Source organism: Sceloporus occidentalis, unplaced genomic scaffold, assembly GCF_023333645.1.
Source record: "Sceloporus occidentalis isolate IW3139 unplaced genomic scaffold, rSceOcc1.0.p SCAF_7, whole genome shotgun sequence".
In the NCBI taxonomy this organism is placed as follows: domain Eukaryota; kingdom Metazoa; phylum Chordata; class Lepidosauria; order Squamata; family Phrynosomatidae; genus Sceloporus; species Sceloporus occidentalis.
The window spans coordinates 9,068,429-9,087,755 of record NW_028316987.1 but is presented as its reverse complement, the minus strand read 5'-3'; the positions used below and the strand labels follow the sequence as shown (position 1 = coordinate 9,087,755).

The 19,327-nt window shown below is 41.0% G+C and overlaps 1 protein-coding gene across 1 annotated transcript in view; it reads left to right on the top strand.

Moving 5' to 3' along the window:
- The first annotated feature begins 1,275 nt into the window (after positions 1-1,275).
- The window catches only part of LOC149309127 (trafficking kinesin-binding protein 1-like), a 40,170-nt gene continuing 22,118 nt past the window's right edge, over positions 1,276-19,327 (top strand). The window contains exons 1-3 of the mRNA XM_089531841.1: positions 1,276-1,588; positions 16,876-16,952; positions 17,893-18,009. Coding sequence (XP_089387967.1) covers positions 1,450-1,588; positions 16,876-16,952; positions 17,893-18,009 — 333 coding nt within the window. The 5' untranslated portion in view covers positions 1,276-1,449. The remainder of the gene's footprint in view (positions 1,589-16,875; positions 16,953-17,892; positions 18,010-19,327) is intronic.

Below are 19,327 nucleotides of genomic sequence, written 5' to 3'. Positions count from 1 at the left end.
ACTTAATTATGTCACTACCCACTACCTTGGCTTCTGCTTGGCCTTTAGAAAGAAATGCAACGTACCATGCTTCAGTTATGTACAGTATTCTCAATATGTGTGTTGTAAGTATGTTAAGCACTATGCATGTATGCATATTATTTCAGTTACTGCCTTCTTTAAATTTGCCCTTTTCCCTGTAACAACACACAATTGTTGTTATGTGCCTTCTTCAAGTCATTTCTGACTTAAGGAGACCCTAACGTGAACCTATCATGGGATTGTCTTGGCAATATTTGTTCAGAGTAGAGGTGCCTTTGCCTTCTTCAGAGGCTGAGAGAGTGTGACTTGCCCAAGACTAGCCAGTGGATCTCCAGAGTCAAGGAGGGACTTGTAGTGGTTTAAGTGTTGGACTAGGACACTGGGAGACCCAGTTTGCACCCCCACTCGGCTACAGAAACCCACTGGGTGACCTTGGGCAAGTCACCATCTCTCAGCCTCAGAGGAAGGCAATAGCAAACCCTTCTGAACAAACCACACAAAGAAAATCTTGTTTACCTTAGGGTTACCATAAGTCAGAAATGTCTTGACGGCACACAACGACAACAACAACTCCAAAACAGCAGGTGCTAATGCTGATCTCTATTCCCCCCAAATACCACTTGTTAAGTTCTCTCTATAGAACTACGGATCAGATCCTGGTCCTGTGGCTTTCCCCGTTACCGCTTTCTAGTGAAGGCGTGCATTGGCAACAAGATGTCATATATAACACAAACTCAATTGGCCATCTCCTTATGCAATCTTCATTGTCTTTGCTCATATATAAAATCAAGATCATTTAAAAATGCAACTTAAAATAAAATCCATCCTTCTCAGTGCTTGATAAGTGTAGGGATTCTAAGCCCACCATTCAGTGTGAGAGGTATTTGTGGTTGCCTGGTTTAGAGCATGTATGTGCCTATGTGTGTTTTTTAAAAAATTGCCCAACCCACATCAACCCACCCTCCCATTCAGAAATACTGCATAAAGATGGAGCTGGGCTGGACCATTCTGCAGCATGACAATGGGGGGAGAGGCTCATGTTTCTCCCCCTCCCCAGCCCTTCCTCCAAGCTTAGCTTCTCACATCTTCCAGCTCCCAACCTGTGCCTCTTTGCATTGCACAGGTATATTCCTGAGATGCCTTCAGCCCTCCCAGCTCTTTCTTGCAGACCTCCCTGTTTGCCATTTCAAGTGGATTCTTCCCAGGCAGGTGGACAGCAGACTCTATAAGTAAGGGTGGGTGGGGGCACACAGTGGCTGCATTGCAAAAACAGGACAGAAGGGGAGTGTGGGATTCTCAGGCAGGCAGCCACAGGCATCTGTCTCAAAGGCATTTGAGACCTTTTTTTTTCTTGGATTGCATCTATTTCTCTTTTTGCAGAGAGGGAGGACTTAAGTGGGGGAAAGGAAGGTGACTTTCTACCTGTAGATGTTTCCCACTGAAGTAGGGGAGCTGCTAGGCTCACAGGGGATGGAGTTCTGGACCAGTCCTGCCTCCTATGATGAAGTCAATGGGAATACTGAGCTCGATGATAACACAGATTTGATCTCCCAGGAGCTGGAAGAGGGTAAGAAGGGGCTGGGGTGTGCAATGGGGAGATGGGTTTGAAAAGGGGTTTGGGGAGGACTTCATGGAGAGATTTAAATTTCCTTCCTGTCCCTGTGCTCACTCTCATCTCTGACCTTCAGGTTTGTCCTCCTTAGGTGCCCTCACCTTTTGCTGTGATGCAACTCTTCTTCTGCACCCAGCTGCTACAGTATTTGTACTTTGTATATTGTACATTGTTACAAAAGGTTTGGGGGCTTCCTTGTTTTTTTTAAAAAAAACATTTCTCACTTGTGGCTAATCATTGAGGGCCTCAAAAGGACTGTTTTGTATTGCCCAGCCCTAGGGCAAGTCACACTCTCTCAGCCTAAGAGGATGGCAGTTGCAAAGGCAAAACCCCTCTGAAGATTTTTTAAATCATGCAAGCCTGGTTTTATATTGGTGTGTGTGTTTTAGATAACGTTTTTTTAACTTGTGTATGTTTAAAATTTAACTTTGTATAACTAGGTCATTTTAACTGTCTTTAAAAAATGTTTTAAAGTGTTTTTATATTGTGAGCTGCCTTGGGTCCCTTTTGGAAGAAAGGCGGCATAAAAATAAAATAAGAAATTTGCCAAGAAAACCCCAGGAGAGATTCACCTGGAAATGACTTAAAGGCACACAATAACAATAAATCCTCCAGAACAGTTGGACATCAACTCCCAGTGTCCCCAACCATATTGCCGTGGATGATGGAAGGTGGATGGGTGGCAGAGCACATTTAGAGGAGTCACCAGGTTGAGGGAAGGTTGTTTTGACTATGCTAGTTTGAATGCTTTGCGTATGCCAGTAAATTCCAAAACAGGTGTGCATATGGAATGCATGAGTTGCTGTTGTCTGTAGCCTTCTTTCTTCTAGTGTGCTTTTGGGAAGTGTGGTTGTTCTATCCACTTTTATCAAAGGATATGCCAAGTCTTTTGTTCTCCTCTTGTCTTATTCCCTTGACTCCAACATCTGCCTGGTACAGATAGATCTGCAGGGGAAGATGCTTCCTCCATCGCTTTATCGCATCACCTGTTTTCCTTCTCTTGGTTAAAAATGCTTTTCAAGGCCCAGGAGAACAGCCAGTTTTCACATGGCTTCCAACCTGATGGTTTTAACCATTTCTTGTTGCTGACCTTGTAAAACTGTGGAAAGACTGTCATGGAGCCCTTGCACTTAGCTGTTTCAACATCTCATGCCCTTCTCAAGACTAGAGAGCAATGAGGGTGGGAAATCTGAGTTTGGGATAGTGATATTGGGGAGCAAGACTCTGATAAAGAGAGTTGCATTCCACCAAGACCTCATGCCAGATCAAACCTGTAAGACTTTAAGATGCTGCTAGGCTTGTTGTTGTTTGTCTTGGGAAGATATCTCTAGCTTTTAGTGGGCAAATTAGGCTCTGTGTTCCATGAAAATTATTTTACTTGAGTCTTCAATTCCTTTTTTCTTTTCCCATTTGACAAAAGTTGGAAATGAAACCTGGTAATCTCTGGAAACGCCATGCAAACAGTTTTAATATATATACACACACATACACATACATACTATGTAAGAGTGAGGATTCATTTCTGCTTATTGGCAGTGCTTAGGGGACAATTAAGTGAAAAGACTGACATTTCAGACAATGAAATGATGTTTTGAATAAGGAATCTGGGATAATACAAGTTTTCAACCCTCGGGGCGGGGGGAGTTTTTCCATAGAGCTGGGGTAGGAATCAAGTGGTCCTCCAGATGATGTTGCACTGCAACTCCCAGGATTCCTGCTCCTAGGAGTTGGAATCCAACAACATATGAAGGATTGCATTATTCCCCTTCTTTGTCCTTTCTCTTTCTCACAAAAATGGGGGGGGGGGGGAGAGAGAGAGAGCTACTTTCACAATGAATATATTTGAATGTAATTAAGATTGGTTGTGAGAGCCAGCATGATGTAGCGGTTTGAGCATTGGACTATGACTCTGGAGACCAGGGTTTGTATTATGGCTCAGCCATGTAAACCCACTGGATGACCTTGGGCAAGTCACATACTCTCAGCTTCAAAGGATGGCAAACCCCCTCTGAAGAAACTTGCCAAGAAAATTCCAAGATAGGTTTACCTTAGGGTTGCCATAAGTCAGAAATGCCTTGAAGGCACACAACAAAAACAAGATTGGCTACATGTTGGTGGTGGGAAGTGGTTCCCCTATGAAAACCAGGAATACAGCTGAGGTTAAATTGTTCCATGACCTGTGGAGCAGTGGATAGCTGAGTCTGGCAGGGTGGAGGGATAGGTCACTGGGTTGAAGCCAAGGGGTTACTAGAAGCAAAACCAGCTACATCACTTCTGATAACCCAGCCCCTTCTTTTGCAAAGTTTAGATGCACTTCCAAACCTGCTGTTTGGAAGATAAGTGCTCATTTTCCTATCTCTTTAAATAGTAGGACCACTCCTGCTATAGAGAGGTTTTAGTAATAGGATTATTTACAGTGTTCCCTGTACAAAGAGCAGAACTTTCACACGCTAAATTGAAGAACAATCAAGGTTTGAAATGAGAAATGTTGTGTTTTATGTTAAAACGTAAAAAAGTTTATTATGATCAGTACTAGCCTTGCTCCTCCTTGTCGTCTTCCAGAGATGTTGAACTAGATCACCTATCGTCCCCAGTTAGCACTCCTTTTGTAAGTTGGATAATCTCTGGGCATCTTTGCACTTTATGGATATTTAAACAGGTGGACATACCTGTTAATGTAGGAATGCACAGAATAACCAAGGTCAACACACTTTGAAATGAGAAATGCTGAATTCTGTGTTGAATTCTAAAAGGTTTCTTATGACCAGTACTGTTCTTGCTCCTACCTGGAGTCCTTCAGAAGATGTTGGATGAAATCTTCCATCATTCCCAGCCTTTTGGAAGGTTGCCTGTACCATCTCTGGGCATCTTTTCTACTTTATGGATTTTAAAATAGATTCACACACGTAGGGACACAAGCCTGTATTTGAACGTGTATTATGCAGGTTTGTTTGTCAGCCTGCAGTTTTCTATTGAGTGTAAACTAAACAAACTCTTTTTTCCCCTTGTTTACTGTGTGATTTGTGAAATGACCTTGCATGCAACAAGAAGCTGAGAGGTCATAGGGTTGAATTCAAATATTCTTCTTCTTATGAATCCTGCCTTTCTTCTATTGGGCTTAGTGCAGCGTACATGGCTATCCTCCTCCCCATGATGACCCTGTGAGTTAGGTCAGATTGAGAGAGGGAATGCCTGGCCCAAGGCCACCCTGTGAGTTTCATGGCTCAGTGGAACCTGGACGGCCAAAGTCTCAGTACAGCACCCAAATGTCTACACAAAAAACTGCTTGTCATCACATAAGGTCTCTTGGTGACTCACCCTTGTATTACGTGCATATGAACATATGACAGTCTCCACCAAGACAATAATAAAAAATCTTAAGTAACAGGGAGGTTGTGTTTGTGACAGTGAAAGACCAGTGCAGCATAATGGCCTCATGATGTTTTATTGCCACTAAATGCTAAACATGGTGATACGATCTTGATTCTAGATTTTCTGTTTCCTGGACTTCGAATGAACTGGGGTGTATTATTTCTGATTCAAAGAAATGTTCTGCAGTAAAGGTACATTTGATTCCCTGGACAGCGTAGGACAGGACAGTCTTACCTATATATCACCAACTATAATCAGTTGTGGCCTAAAAGAGAGAACTGACTTCTGTTAAGAAAAATAATTTCTCAGTTTGGTCACCTAGAAGCCAACTCTTATTCACATAAATGATAGTTTAGTGGCTGTGTAAAAGCCGCAGGCAGTTTGTTATCACAATATTCTTTTAAATAGCGAAGACTCATATGATGAGGGTAGCTCTTATCCTGCAGCTCTTTGGATCCTCTAAGGCATGAACTGATTTGACTGTATTATGGCTATAACAGTGATTGTTTTGTTTTTTGTGAGATGACTTGGTTATTTCCATAGAAAAGCAGAGGAAACTGAAGACATTTTTCAAAGGCACCACTCAAGGGAGTTTGAAGGTACTTTTCAGTGGCTCAGCCAATAGGAGAAAAGTGGAAAACTTTTGGCCGTACAGGTAGCATTAGACTACATCTCCCATGATCCTTTTTGATTATTAAGTATGCTGGCTAGGCCTGATAGAGTCTGCAGTCCACCATCATCGAAGCAGCCGTACACTCTGAACGCTATAATATGATCTGAAGCATAAATTACTCAGAGTGGTTGTCTATAGACTAGCTCTTGTCCGTGAGCCATCAACTGCTGGTCTGCAAGAAACTTTTATTTATTTATTTATTGGACTTATAATATGCTTTTTCCCCAAAATGAGATTCAAGACAATACCGAAATATAATAAATAATATGGCCCAAATATGGTAGCAGTCCTGGGCACATTGGAGAAAAACGACTGTCCACCACATCAAATAGCTTGAGAAATAGTGAGTGGAGTATCCATCGGTGTTTAGGTCAGCACCCAGGCAGTTCCGTTCCCAGTCACTTGTTTTCTTGCTTCAGACTTTTGTCTTTGGTAGACTTGCTGAGTAGGCTGAATTTAGGGTTGGTCCTCTGGCTGCAAAAGGGGTGAGAGAACATATTTTCCCATAGCTGTTTCTTTTTTGGTATATGGTTGTGTTGTTGCAGCTGCTGCTGTGTGCCTTCTAGTCATTTCCAAATTATGGAGATCCTAAGGCTTGGAGTATCATGGAGTTTTCTTGGCATGTTTCTTCAGAGGGGGTTTGCCATTGCCATCCTCTCAGGCTGAGAGTGTGTGACTTGCCCAAGATCACCCAGTGGGTTTACAAGGCCGATTCAAACCCTGGTCTCCAGAGTCATAGTCCAAGGCTCAAATCACTATACCACACTGGCTCCCATGCTCTTAAACGACTACACTCTTAGTTTAATGCTTTAAAAAGGTTATCATCCTCCTAAGATATCTGCAGACTTATGTAATGAAAGACAGAACGATGGTGAAATGGTAATCACTTTTCTTTTTGGCAGACTTAGTAGCAATATTTTGTTTCACGTTTTGGGGAGGGAACAAGTTTATAGGTTGTTGATTCTGAGGAGTTATTCAGATTGCGTTTTTAGCGCTTCTATGTGAATAATCTTGCTCATGCATTTCAGTTTTGTTGTTGACACTTTTTTTTTATTGGAACCACATCTCTGCGAGTTCTATTGCTCACATGTGTCAGTATTGCAAATAAAGATGGAGTCGACAATGTGGATATATTCTAAACATGTTCAAGGCATGCAGAGTTTTATCTCAGTTTAACCCAGGTCTATTTGTATCAGATATTCACAGGGTGAAAATGCAACTCTTTTAAGAAAATTTGGAAGCCCGCCTTGAGATCAACCATTTCATTTTAAGTGGGCAGTCCCTGTCCCCCCGAACTTACTTGGCTGCATTTGAAATGCATGTGAATAACAAAGATTCAACCTGCATTCTACCAGGATTATTTTCACTGTCTGAATAACCCATAGGTTTGGAAATCTTTCTTTTGTCTTGCCAGCCCTCTGTCAAACACAAACTGACTCTCAAAAAAAAAGGAGTTACCAATTCTCATGCTTACATTGTATGGACTGTAATGTACAGTATCTTGGGTATGATCTTAAGGTGTACCATAAGTGAGATCAATGTGTGCAGAGGATTCCTCCTTGAGGCATAACCTAGATTTGTTCATTTTATGTTGTCCTAAATTTCACAGTCCTGTCAGGAGCCATATTCACCACAGTGGCTGCAAATAGCTTTACTATCCAGTTTATTTGACTTCAGGCTTTGAGTGTGTGTGTGTGTGTTTAAAAAAACCTCCCATCGCAGTGTTATTCATTACATGTGCTCCTTTTTAAAGCATCGGAAGTGCTTGACTGTCATTCAGAAATGGTAGCTCTTTTCAATAACCTTGCAAGGATAGGTCATGATTAGTCTCAGTTTACAGACAACAGTCTTAGTCTGGCTTATGGTACATTATCCATTTAGCAAATTGAGCCAACCTTAAGTGTACAGATTATTATTTCTGTGGAGCAATGGGAGCAATGTCCCTTTTGTTGCCTCTACAATAACCCATCATGTGCAATGAGATAACTGTACATGTGCCATTAGGAGGTAGGGAGGGGAGCCTTGCCTTGGGGGGGACTTCAATTTTCCTTTGCTTCTTATGCAGGTCGATGAAGTGATGGGACTGGCTAGATGACTGCTATTAGATTTTAGTCTAGTCAATTTCATGCCAAATAGAAACATGTCAGACTCCATTTCTGAAGAAGTGGCAGCTCTCCACCCCACCTCACTGCCCCATTTAAGGAATTACATTAACACTAATAAGGATATGTTGATAAGCAATTACTTTTCATATATTAAAGCATGCTTTGAAAACACTCTCCAAATTACTTCCGATTAAGTTGGGATAGTGCACTCTATTGTGCAATATGTACAAAGTCATATTTTTGTTTGCTATGGTTATAAAGCTAGGGTTGGAAAGAACCTACTTCAACCTTCTCTATTATTATTATTATTATTATTATTATTGTCGTCATTGTTAATCTCCCTCATTTTCAAAATGTGGACTGTTTCATGGAGCATGTAGAGAGTGGTTTTTTCCTCTTTACTCTGTTAAAGAGATAAAAATGTGCATCTGATCAATACTGGAGACATACAGAAGATGGCTTATTACTTCAAGCCCAGCCTGTAAATTTACCAAGGAAATCAGTTTACCATGTTGTCAGTTAGACACAATAGCTGAAAGATTTTGCTTTGGGAACTATAACATCCAGGGGCTGTACTGGCTGAAGTTTTCTGGAAATGTGTATTTCATGTGTACTTCCTGGAATTTGCAGTTTAGGGAGGTATTGAGAATGGATAACTGATAAGGCTTGTTTTGGAATTTCCACTGTTTTCATTGCAACATTGTTTTCATGTATATTTCATGTACTGCTTATTCATTTATATCCCACTTTCTTCCATCTCAGAGCTCAGGGTAGCAAACAAGGGGTTCTTTGGCAATGTCCCATCCAAAGGCTGACCATGGGTTTGGGATTGGAAAGCTATTCCCCTGAAACCCATGATGGGCCAAACCATGCTTCTGCCAATATTTTTCTTCCAAAACTACAAATTCCATAATTGTATAGGATGTTGGCATGGCAGTTAGAGTGGAATCATGGTGCTATAACTGTAAAATGTGAAAGGATCCTAAGACAATTGAGACATCACCATACAGAAACTGTGACGGTGGGGAAAGTGGTATATTATTATTTTTTAAAAAACACTGTGCTTGCCTTTAAACAAGATATGTTCGCCCAGCATTTCTTGCTTTCTAGTGGATTTGGCCTTCCAGAATCTATTGGTAAGCAAGGCAGGTAGGGAGGGAGAGTAAGCCAGGGACTTATGTTGTCTGTTTAAGGGAGGGAGGAGATAGTGGGATTCATTTTTATATTGTATGAATTTTATTGTTATTGTAAGCTGCCTCAATCTTATTGGAGAGGTGGGATAGAAATAAATTATTATTATTATTATTATTATTATTATTATTATTATTATTCCAGCACTTTTAGGGAAAAGCAGCACTTTGGAAAACCCTGCAATTGCCTGTTCCTTTCATTGATTATGAATTATTGATTATCCCTGAGAGCCAGCATGGCATAGTAGTTTGAGTGCTGGACTACGACTCTGGAGACCAGGGTTCGAATCTTGGTTTGGCCATGAAACCCACTGGATGCACCTTAGGCAAGTCACAGCCTCCTGGGAGTGCAATGGCAACCCTCCTCTGAACAAATCTTACCAAGAAAAACCCATGATGGCTAGTCTTAGGGTCACCATAAATTGGAACCTGAAAGCAGACAAAACAAATTGTCCTTAACTTCAAGAATTGAGTAGGATACAAATGTGGCAAATAAATCATATTCCTCACCACACTTCTGTAAAACAGGCCAGAATTACTAACATTTTTTTTTTAGAAACAGGGGTTGTTGAAAGCATCTCCAAGGAAGCATACTTTTTTGTCTTTTAGATCAACTGTACCCTCCACGTTCTGCTTAAGCATCCCCATTCGTATCTCCAGTGCGAAAGACAGATTGTGCTAACCTTGTCTGACCTCTAAAATATTGAAACCTCAGATCTAATTTTTTCCCCTGGACTTTTGGAGCAGAGGCAAAGGAGGTGGTGGGGGTGGTCCATGTTGAGCAGAGCCTGTGCCCAGAATAGATAGATGAATGAAGGCCTATGGCGCTTGCGCAGTTGGGTTGTTTGTTATCCCCATTCTGCCAGAATTCATGCTCTAATTATTTCCAATTAAGGTCCGGTTGGGTGATGAGATGCCAGAGGGATTCCCTATGGAGCAGGGAAGGGAGTGGTCATGCAGACTATATAGGACCAACATGGCGTCTCTTCACGATGGAGACGTGCCAGTCGGCACGAAGGCAAGAAAGGAGGCGGGGTTTGCTGGCATGTTAAAGTGGCAATTAGAAGGAAAGGGGGACGGGATGTTCTCTTGACCTACAGGAAAGGGGATCGTGGGTGCTTTGGCATGGCCTGGCTTCATTGCATAATGTCTCCTTCCAAAAACAGCATAATGGGATTTGATGTCATCTCTGATAGTCTCTTGTTAACCTACTTCTTCCGCGTCGGAGACAGTAGTAACTGGAATAGATCGCTTTGGCTCTGTATGGCAATAAACAACGCTTGCTAATCCCTCTGCATGCCCTGGTCTCCATGATGAAGGAAGGGGGGTTGAGGTGAGCAGAGGGTCATGACTGAATAAAACCTAGGATTCCTAGTTATCCAGTGTCCTCTTCCTCAAACGCCTCTCCAATTCCTTTCTTTCCGCAAGGCACTTTCAGATTATTAGGAGTGGAGAATTCTTTTTCAGTAGCCTCTTTGGAAGTGTTGCAAGGGCAAATGCTCACACGTTTCAAGGCAATGCTATTTCTGGTCTAATGTTTTACTTACTGGCCCAGTGGGATTAGGAAGATGATTATTTCCCCCCTACACATACACACTGTTTGTTATGTGTGAACAAAATTAGACAAATGTTTACAACCTTCTCCTCCAGGGAGAAGAGCTATTAACTAGTAGTAGAGTGCATGGCTTGCATGCAGAAAGTCCTACTTAGAATTACTGGCAGGGTTAGCAAAGGCCTGTATCTGAGGAAGCAAAAATAATTTGGCTGCAATTAAGAGTAATCTGTCCCAGATTGACTCATTAGCACCACACCTATGTGTAATATGCTGATGGCCATGCTGGTTGAAGGATTATGGGAGCTATAGTCCAAGAAAGTAACTGTTCCCAAGCTCTGTCTGACATACTAAGTACTCTGAAGTACTAAGTACAGATGAAGTACTTAGATGACCCAGTTTTGCACACTGTCTGGGATCCATTGGGAAAATAAGATATTTTTGTTGCCTTTGACATGTCACATAGAAGAGTTGGTTGGCTTGTATCTTGCATGCCATTGAATTTGTTCTTGTTTTCTCCTGCAAAGAGAGACCACAAGCCGACCTGATCCTCAGTTAAGAAGCCTTAGGCACAAAGTATGGAGGCATTGTGAGGGAACAAGAGTAACTTAGATTTAATCACAACTGACAACTCCCCTTGGAGGTTAAATAGGGCAAGGTTGACTGGATAGAGTAGCTTGTTCGGGCTTCAGAAATGCCTTTTTCAATCCATATCTTGGCCTGGCTGTGTTTTTCCATTTCTTCTTTCCTAGCATGAGATGAGTAGCCTTTCCCCTTCTGACTGAAGTGCTTCTGCCTTAGAATGAAGCATTATTTATCTCTGCCAGGAGGTAAAATTAGTAAATTTCATTTACAGCTTCCTTTCAGCCCTGAAGCTAGACCTGAACATGTTCACACATGCTATTAAAGACACCTTTAGATTTGTGCTTAACACTGTTTGCAAATGTTGTTAATGCAGAATGGGAAGTGGAAGAAAGCACAGTTTAAATTGAATCAGCATTCTGGCCTATATAGCTAACAAATTCTGAATCACAGAAACTGTCATTTGAATGACTTACTGTGTGGCCTTAAGCAGAGAGTTAATGACTGTGTCTGACTTGTGGTTGTTTACTGAAAAATTGGTGTATAGTGGTATACATATGTGTATGCAATGAACAACTGCTTAGGGCACCTTATTTTGGCTAAAGAGGTGGCAATATGTGAGCAAATTTATGGTACTGTATTTCAAAACAAACTGAGTGATTATTAGTATTAGTAATTTATACGCTCCTCTTTGAGGGACAGAAATACTCCCAAGGTGGTTTATAGTTATTTCAGACATAAAGGAAAATGGTTCAAAGACAATAAAAATCAGTCAAAATAAGTGGAACCAGCTAGGGTGTATAACTGATCACTATACAGCTGAGCAAAACAAACATTTTTAACATCCTCTGAAAGGTGTATACAGATGAATTATTGGGCTCAAATACACTTAATCTTGGGAGGACACTTTTAAAACTAAAAAACCAAACATTTTTGTTGGGAATGTTAAATGAACACATTGAGAAGAAATATGACAGGACTTTACAATACACAATAGCTGCAGCAAGAATAATCTATACCCATCATAATAATAATAATAAAAAATGCTGTTCTTCCAATATAAGAAGATTGGCTTGTGAAGGCAATTGAACTTGCTGAAATGGACAAATTGACAATGTTGATTAAGGAGAAATTTTTGAATAACTTTAAGAAAGATTGGGAAATGTTTATTGATGTCAAAGCAGGAATATATTATTATTTAAAAGAAGTGCACTGGGCCCTCCACATTTGCTGAGGTTAGGGGCACAGGAACCCCATGAAAATGGGGGGGGGGGGGACACACACATAAACCCCGCCACTTTTTAAACCTGAGAGACCACCTTTCTAGGAATCTTTAGATCCTCCAGCATAAATCTGTAGTCAACATCTTCTGGAAGTTGACCACAGGATTGCACTGGAGGACCTACAAATGCCTAGAGAAGTGTCATCTCTGGAAATGTCTAGGTCCTCTGGCATGGCATTTGGTGGATGTTGACCATAGAGTCATGCTGGAGGACCTAGAGATTACCAGAGAGAACATATTAATCAAATTGGTAAATAATCAAATCCGCAAAAGTCAAAAGCCGCAAATGTGGAGGGCAGCCTTTATAGTAAATTGTGGGAAATAGTAATCAGTTGGGCATGGGAAGTCAGTAGTGTTAATATTGCTTGTTTTTGCTGTTTTGTAGTGTACAGGTGGCCATCTGTATTCATGAATTCAACCAAAAAATTCCAGAAAGCAAACCTTTATTTTGCCATTTTATATAAGGGACACCATTTTACTATGCCATTGTAAGACTTGACCATCTATGGATTTTGGCATTCATGGGCGACCCTGGAGCCAAACCTCAGCAGGAATGGGTTCCAAGAGCCCACTGTATATCATTTTATCTCTGTCATAAAGTATGTACCAGTATGTATGTATGTTTTAAATATATAAATAAAGTATGTGTGTGGTAGTTTTTCATAGAATCATAGAATCATAGAGCTGGAAGAGACCACAAGGGCCATCCAGTCCAACCCCCTGCCATGCAGGAAATCCAAATCAAAGCATCCCCAACAGATGGCCATCCAGCCTCCGTTTGAAGACCTCCAAGGAGCGAGACTCCACTACACTCCGAGGAAGTGTGTTCCACTGTCGAACAGCCCTTACTGTCAGGAAGTTCCTCCTAAGGTTGAGGTGGAATCTCTTTTCCTGCAGCTTGCATCCATTGCTCCGGGTCCTAGTCTCTGGAGCAGCAGAAAACAAGCTTGCTCCCTCCTCAATATGACATCCCTTCAAATATTTAAACAGAGCTATCATATCACCCCATAACCTTCTTTTCTCCAGGTTAAACATCCCCAGCTCCCTAAGGCATTCCTCATAGGGCAAGGTTTCCAGACCCTTCACCATTTTAGTCGCCCTCCTTTGGACACGCTCCAGTTTCTCAATGTCCTTTTTGAATTGTGGCGCCCAGAACTGGACACAGTATTCCAGGTGGGGCCTGACCAGAGCAGAATATAGTGGCACTTATTACTTCCCTTGATCTAGACACTATACTTCTATTGATGCAGCCTAAAATTGCATTGGCCTTGTTAGCTGCCGCATCACACTCATGTTCAACTTGTGGTCTACTTGGACTCCTAGATTCCTTTCACATGTTGTCTCCTTAAGCCAGGTGTCCCCCATCCTATATCTGTGCATTTCATTTTTTCGCCCTAAGTGCAGTACCTTACATTTCTCCCTGTTGAAGTTCATTTTGTTAGCTGTGGCCCAGCTTTCTAGTCTATTCAGGTCATTTTGAATTTTGATCCTGTCCTCTGGAGTATTAGCTATTCCTCCTAATTTGGTGTCATCTGCAAATTTGATAAGTATTCCCCCAATTTTTTCCTCCAGGTTATTGATAAAGATGTTGAACAGTACAGGGCCAAGGACAGACCCCACTGGTCACTTCTCTCCAGGATGAAAAGGTGCCATTGTTGAGCACCCTTTGGGTTCGTCCGATCAACCAATTACAAATCCACGTAACAGTTGCCTTGTCTAGCCCACAATTTTACAAGCTTGTTTGCAAGAATGTCATGGGGAACCCTGTCAAAGGCCTTACTGAAATCAAGATATACTATATCCACAGCATTCCCTTCATCTACCAAGCTAGTAATTTTATCAAAGAAAGAGATCAGATTTGTCTGGCATGACTTGTTTCTCTGAAACCCATGTTGACTTTTTGTGATTATGGAATTGCTTTCTAGATGTTCACAGACTCTCTGTTTAATGATCTGCTTCAGAATCTTTCCTGGTATAGATGTCAGACTAACTGGCGATAATTGTTTGGATCCTCTTTCTTCACCTTTTTGAAGATGGGGACAACGTTTGCCCTCCTCCAGTCTGCTGGGACTTCTCCTGTTCTCCAGGAGTTTTCAAAGATTATCGCCAATGGCTCCGATATTACATTTGCCAGTTCTTTTAATACCCTTGGATGTAGTTTATCTGGTCCTGGCGACTTAAATTCATTTAGATTAACAAGGAATTCCTGTACTATCTCTTTACTTATTTTGTGCTGAAATTCCCCTATTCTGTCCTCTGCTCCTTTATCCTCAGGTTGAGCACCCTTTGCCTTTTCTGAGAAGACTGAGGCAAAGAAAGTGTTGAGTAATTCTGCCTTTTCTCTGTCCTCTGTTAGCATTTTGCCATCTTCTCCACGCAGTGGCCCTACCGTTTCCTTCTTCTCCCTTTTGCTGCAGACATATCCAAAAAAGCCCTTTTTGTTGTTCTTAACCTCTCTAGCAAGCCTGAGTTCATTCTGTGCTTTAGCTTTTCTGACCTTATCTCTACACTTGCTAGCTATTTGTTTGAATTCCTCTTTGGTGATTTCCCCATTTTTCCATTTCTTATACATTTAAAATTTAGCTGAGCTGAAAGTTCCTTGGTCATCCATCCTGGGTTCTTGCGACACCTCCCATTTTTCTTTCTCACTTGAACTGTTTTAATTTGTGCCTTCAGTATCTCCCTTTTGAGAAACTCCCATCCGTCCTGAACTCCCTTCCCTTTTAGTATTCCTGACCATGGGATCACCCTCAATACTTCTCTAAGATTACTGAAATCCGCTCTCCTAAAGTCTAGAATGTGTGTCTGATTCTGCCTGGCTTCTCCTTTCCACTGTATAACAAACTCCAGGAGAACATGGTCACTTCCACCTAAGGATCCCACCACTTGCACCCCATTAACCAAATCATCCTTGTTGGTTAGGATCAGATCTAAAATAGTTGACCCCCTTGTTGCCTCTTCCACCTTTTGGACAATGAAATTGTCTTTGAGTTAAGTGAGGAATTTACTAGACCTTGAGGATTTGGCTGAGTTTGACTTCCAACAAATATCAGGGTAGTTGAAGTCACCCATCACTACTACATCTCTCCTTTCTGAGTGTGTGGTCATCTGTTCTAGAAAGGCATCATCCAATTCCTCAGTCTGACTTGGGGGTCTGTAGTAGACTCCCACCATAACGTCCTTGTTGTTTCCCTCCCCTTTAATTTTTATCCAGATGCTCTCCACCTGACTTCCAGGATTGATGTCCTGGATCTCTTCACTGGTGTAAATGTCCCTGACATATAGGGCTATTCCTCCTCCTTTCTTTTTTATATATATTTAATAAAAATGATTAAGAAAGAAAGAGGAAGGAAGAAAGAAAGGAGGCTGCCCACATTTCTATGGGGAGAGAATTCCAAAGATAAGGGGCCACTTTGGAAAGGCACTATTTCTGGTCCAGGGAGCTGGGCCATTTTCAGGCTTTATGGCAGTTCATGTGAATGTAGGTTGTCCTCTAAATATTCAGGTGCTAAGCCAGTAAAGACTTTAAGGCAGGGTTGGGCCAAGTGTGGCCCATGACATTCATGTGGCCCCAGGGCCCATATTATGGTCTGCAGGGCTCCTAAGCCCCTGTGACCCTTTCTCCTTTTTTCACTGAAAATGGCCAGTTGGGTCCTCTTGGGGGTTCTTGAGTGTTTTTTCCAAAACCAGAAGGGTCCTCCAAAGACATAGACCCCAGATTTCCCATCCCTAGATATCCCTAACCCTGTTAAAAGCTCAAAATCAGCCCTTTCAATTGATCCTGGAAGCCAATAGACAACTAGTGTAAATGGTGTGATTATGATCAGAGTATTTGGCTCTCACAAGCGTAGTTAGTCCATGGATCAATAAGTACATGCTTAAAGCTCTGGGGATTGATTCAGGAGATTAAAGGTTACCTGCCTTGTGTCTGTACAGAAGCCCAGAAAAGCTGCTGAACATATTGCCTGCAGAATTTGGCATTCCTAGGAGTCTCATCTTTTGCATTTAAAAAAATCTCTAGGTCTTGTAGCTACAAATGTATGTTTTACGGGGGAAATGCCCACTGAGGTCTCTGCAGCCTGTGTGTACTCTGCTGGATTTCCATAATTGCTTTTTGCAAATTAAAATAAATTAAACAAGCTCTTGTTTCTAATGTTTGCTTTTTTGGGTCACAGGGTATGCTATACTGGCTTATTCTACCTTTGATAGAATTACTTAACTTTATACATGGTGCCATGTTATAGTTTTCTTATTTTTATTGTTTTTAATTTTAATTTTAAATTGTTTAAATTGTTTTCATATAGGATTGTTTGATTGTCCAATTTATATTTTTACAGTATTTAACTTTTGCAGTGTTTTTAATCTGTATTCTTTTAAAAATGTTAGCCACCATTATTGGGAAAAAGGTGAAATATAAATTAATAAATGCATAATAATAATAACAACAACAACAACAACAACCTCTCCTCCTCTTGTTTTTCCATAGTACTTTGCTCTGAGCGGGTTGGAAGGATCACTAAGACTTACCATGATATAGATGCAGTTACCAGCCTGCTGGAAGAGGTATCTTTCCATTGCTATTATTTTGAATATACTATAATGTGTCAAGGCATTATGCTGAGTGCTACATTGGGCTAGAAATAATCACAGTTTTTTAGCCAGTTAATCCTTGTTGTTCAAGTTGATTGCTGGGGCTTTTGGCTATTCAATGGCCAAGAAAACAGTTTGAAAGCAACTAGTTATACTTATAATCAGTTCCTTTTTAAATTAACTTACATGTATCTACAATTGTATAGTACAATTCTAAATTATGGCAGTGTATCTGTAACTTTGACATTATTTTCCAATTTATGGGTATGACATCACTAGGAGGTGGAATATTGCATGGTTGATAGTGGTTCATAGTGCATGCCGTGCCTCCTGATTCTGGATAAAAAGCAAACAAACATTCAAATATTGTTTTAGAAGAGAAAGTACAGTCGACCCTCCATATTCATGGATTTTTTTTATCCACGGATTCAAGCATCCACAGCTTGAAAATATTTTTAAAATATATAAATTCCTAAAAGCAAACATCGATTTTGCTATTTTATATAAGGGTCACCATCTTATTCTGCCATTGTATTTAATGGGACTTGAACATCCACTCATTTTGGTGTCCATGGTGGGTGCTGGAACCAAACCCCAATGGATACCAAGGGTCCACTGTCATTTTGCTTTTGATGAATGAGAGGGAAGAATTATTTTAAACTGTAACTATTACAGTAACTAATTATTTTGGAAAGTAACATTCTAAGGTGGGGTAGGGAACAATTCCTTGAGGAGGCAGTTGGTTTAGAGGGGACACAGGCAGGAGAAGAATGATATCACTTGAGGGCTGGGTGTTTCAGAATCCAAATCCGGGTTCAAGGCAGATGATGGAGAACAGAGCAAGTAGGAAGTGTGCAAGGAAGGAACTGAATAAGTTACATTTACCTGTGCTGTGTCTTTTCCAACCACATAGAAGGAGCATGATCTTGAGTTAGCAGCCCGCATTGGCCAGTCATTGCTGAAGCAGAACCGGAGTCTGTCAGAACGCAATGAACTCTTAGAAGAGCAGCTTGAACTGGCAAAAGAGGAGGTGAGGAGACTCTTGAGAAAAGAAATTTTTAAAACCTGTGGTTGGCCATTGGGAAGAATTTTGTTGAAACATAGACTCCTAGGAATTTATCACATGGAGGCAAATTGCTGAAATCCCGTGCAGAAACAGGATTTAAAACTCTGGGAAAAAACCACCACAAAAGCGGGTTATTTTTCAGACGTGTTTGTGTAAAGCGAAATAACTTGACATTAACACAAACAGAAAGTCGCCAAAACCCACTCCTTTTTACTTTCGAAAGTTCACAAAAGTAAAAAGGAGCGAGTTTTGGAGACTTTCTGTTTGGGTTAATGTCACATTATTTTGCCTTCACAGAAATGTCATCTGAAAATCTACCCATTTTTGCATTTTTTCCCACTTTTTGTTCAGGTTAACCTCGATGTCATTTGAAAATCTACCCACTTTTGTGGGTTTTTCCTAGTTTAAATTCAGTTTCTGCACAGGATCCATCCCGTGTGATAAATTCACTAGATTTGGCCCAGCATTGAGATATTGGGATGTTTTATCTTTTTAAAAAACTTTGTATGTCCTTAAAAATTTTTTATATTGTTTTTTTCTGACTATTTTAATTGGTTTTTTAAAGTGACTCTTTCTGGGAATCCCCTGGGGTCCCACTGAGAGAAAGGCAGCAAACCAATGAAATGAAATGAAATGTTGCAAATCTTTTGAAAAGAAGCTTGGGCAACAATGCGGAGGCAAAAGAATAGCTGGATGATCTTTTCTTCCATGCCCTTTCGGGATGCCAGCATGAAACTGGAGAGGTTTCCAGTACCTTTAATGCTTGTGTAGCAGAGGGCATTTCAGTAGGTGCTGTTTGCTACCTGGTTGTATTAGCAAGCAACAGCTGCTGAAATGTCTGCTTCTGCACCACAACCATTGAAGGCATAGGAGCTATCTTGAGTTTTCACTCTGGCAATGCTAGTGTCCTCTGTTATTGTTTATTGCCTTTTAATATCATTATTTTCCATGGGGCTCAGGAGTACAAACACAATTCTCTCCCCACTCGCTGTCTCCAATTTTATCTTTGCAACAGCTCTGTGTTACAGCTTAGTCCAATAGACTGACTGGTCAAGATCACCCAATCAGTTTTGTGACTGAGTGGGGATTTGAATCAGGATCTCCCTTCCCTTGCTCTGTCATTCTAAGCAGGGGTCCAGGTTGGATCTGTCCAAGAGTATCTGGAGCAAAAATCAGTGTGTTTCCTTCAGAATTTCAAGATGTGGGTAGGAAGAAATGATGCAGCACCAAAAGTGACAGACGGATGCATCCCTACTTTGTGTTCAGAGTAATTTTCTTTCCT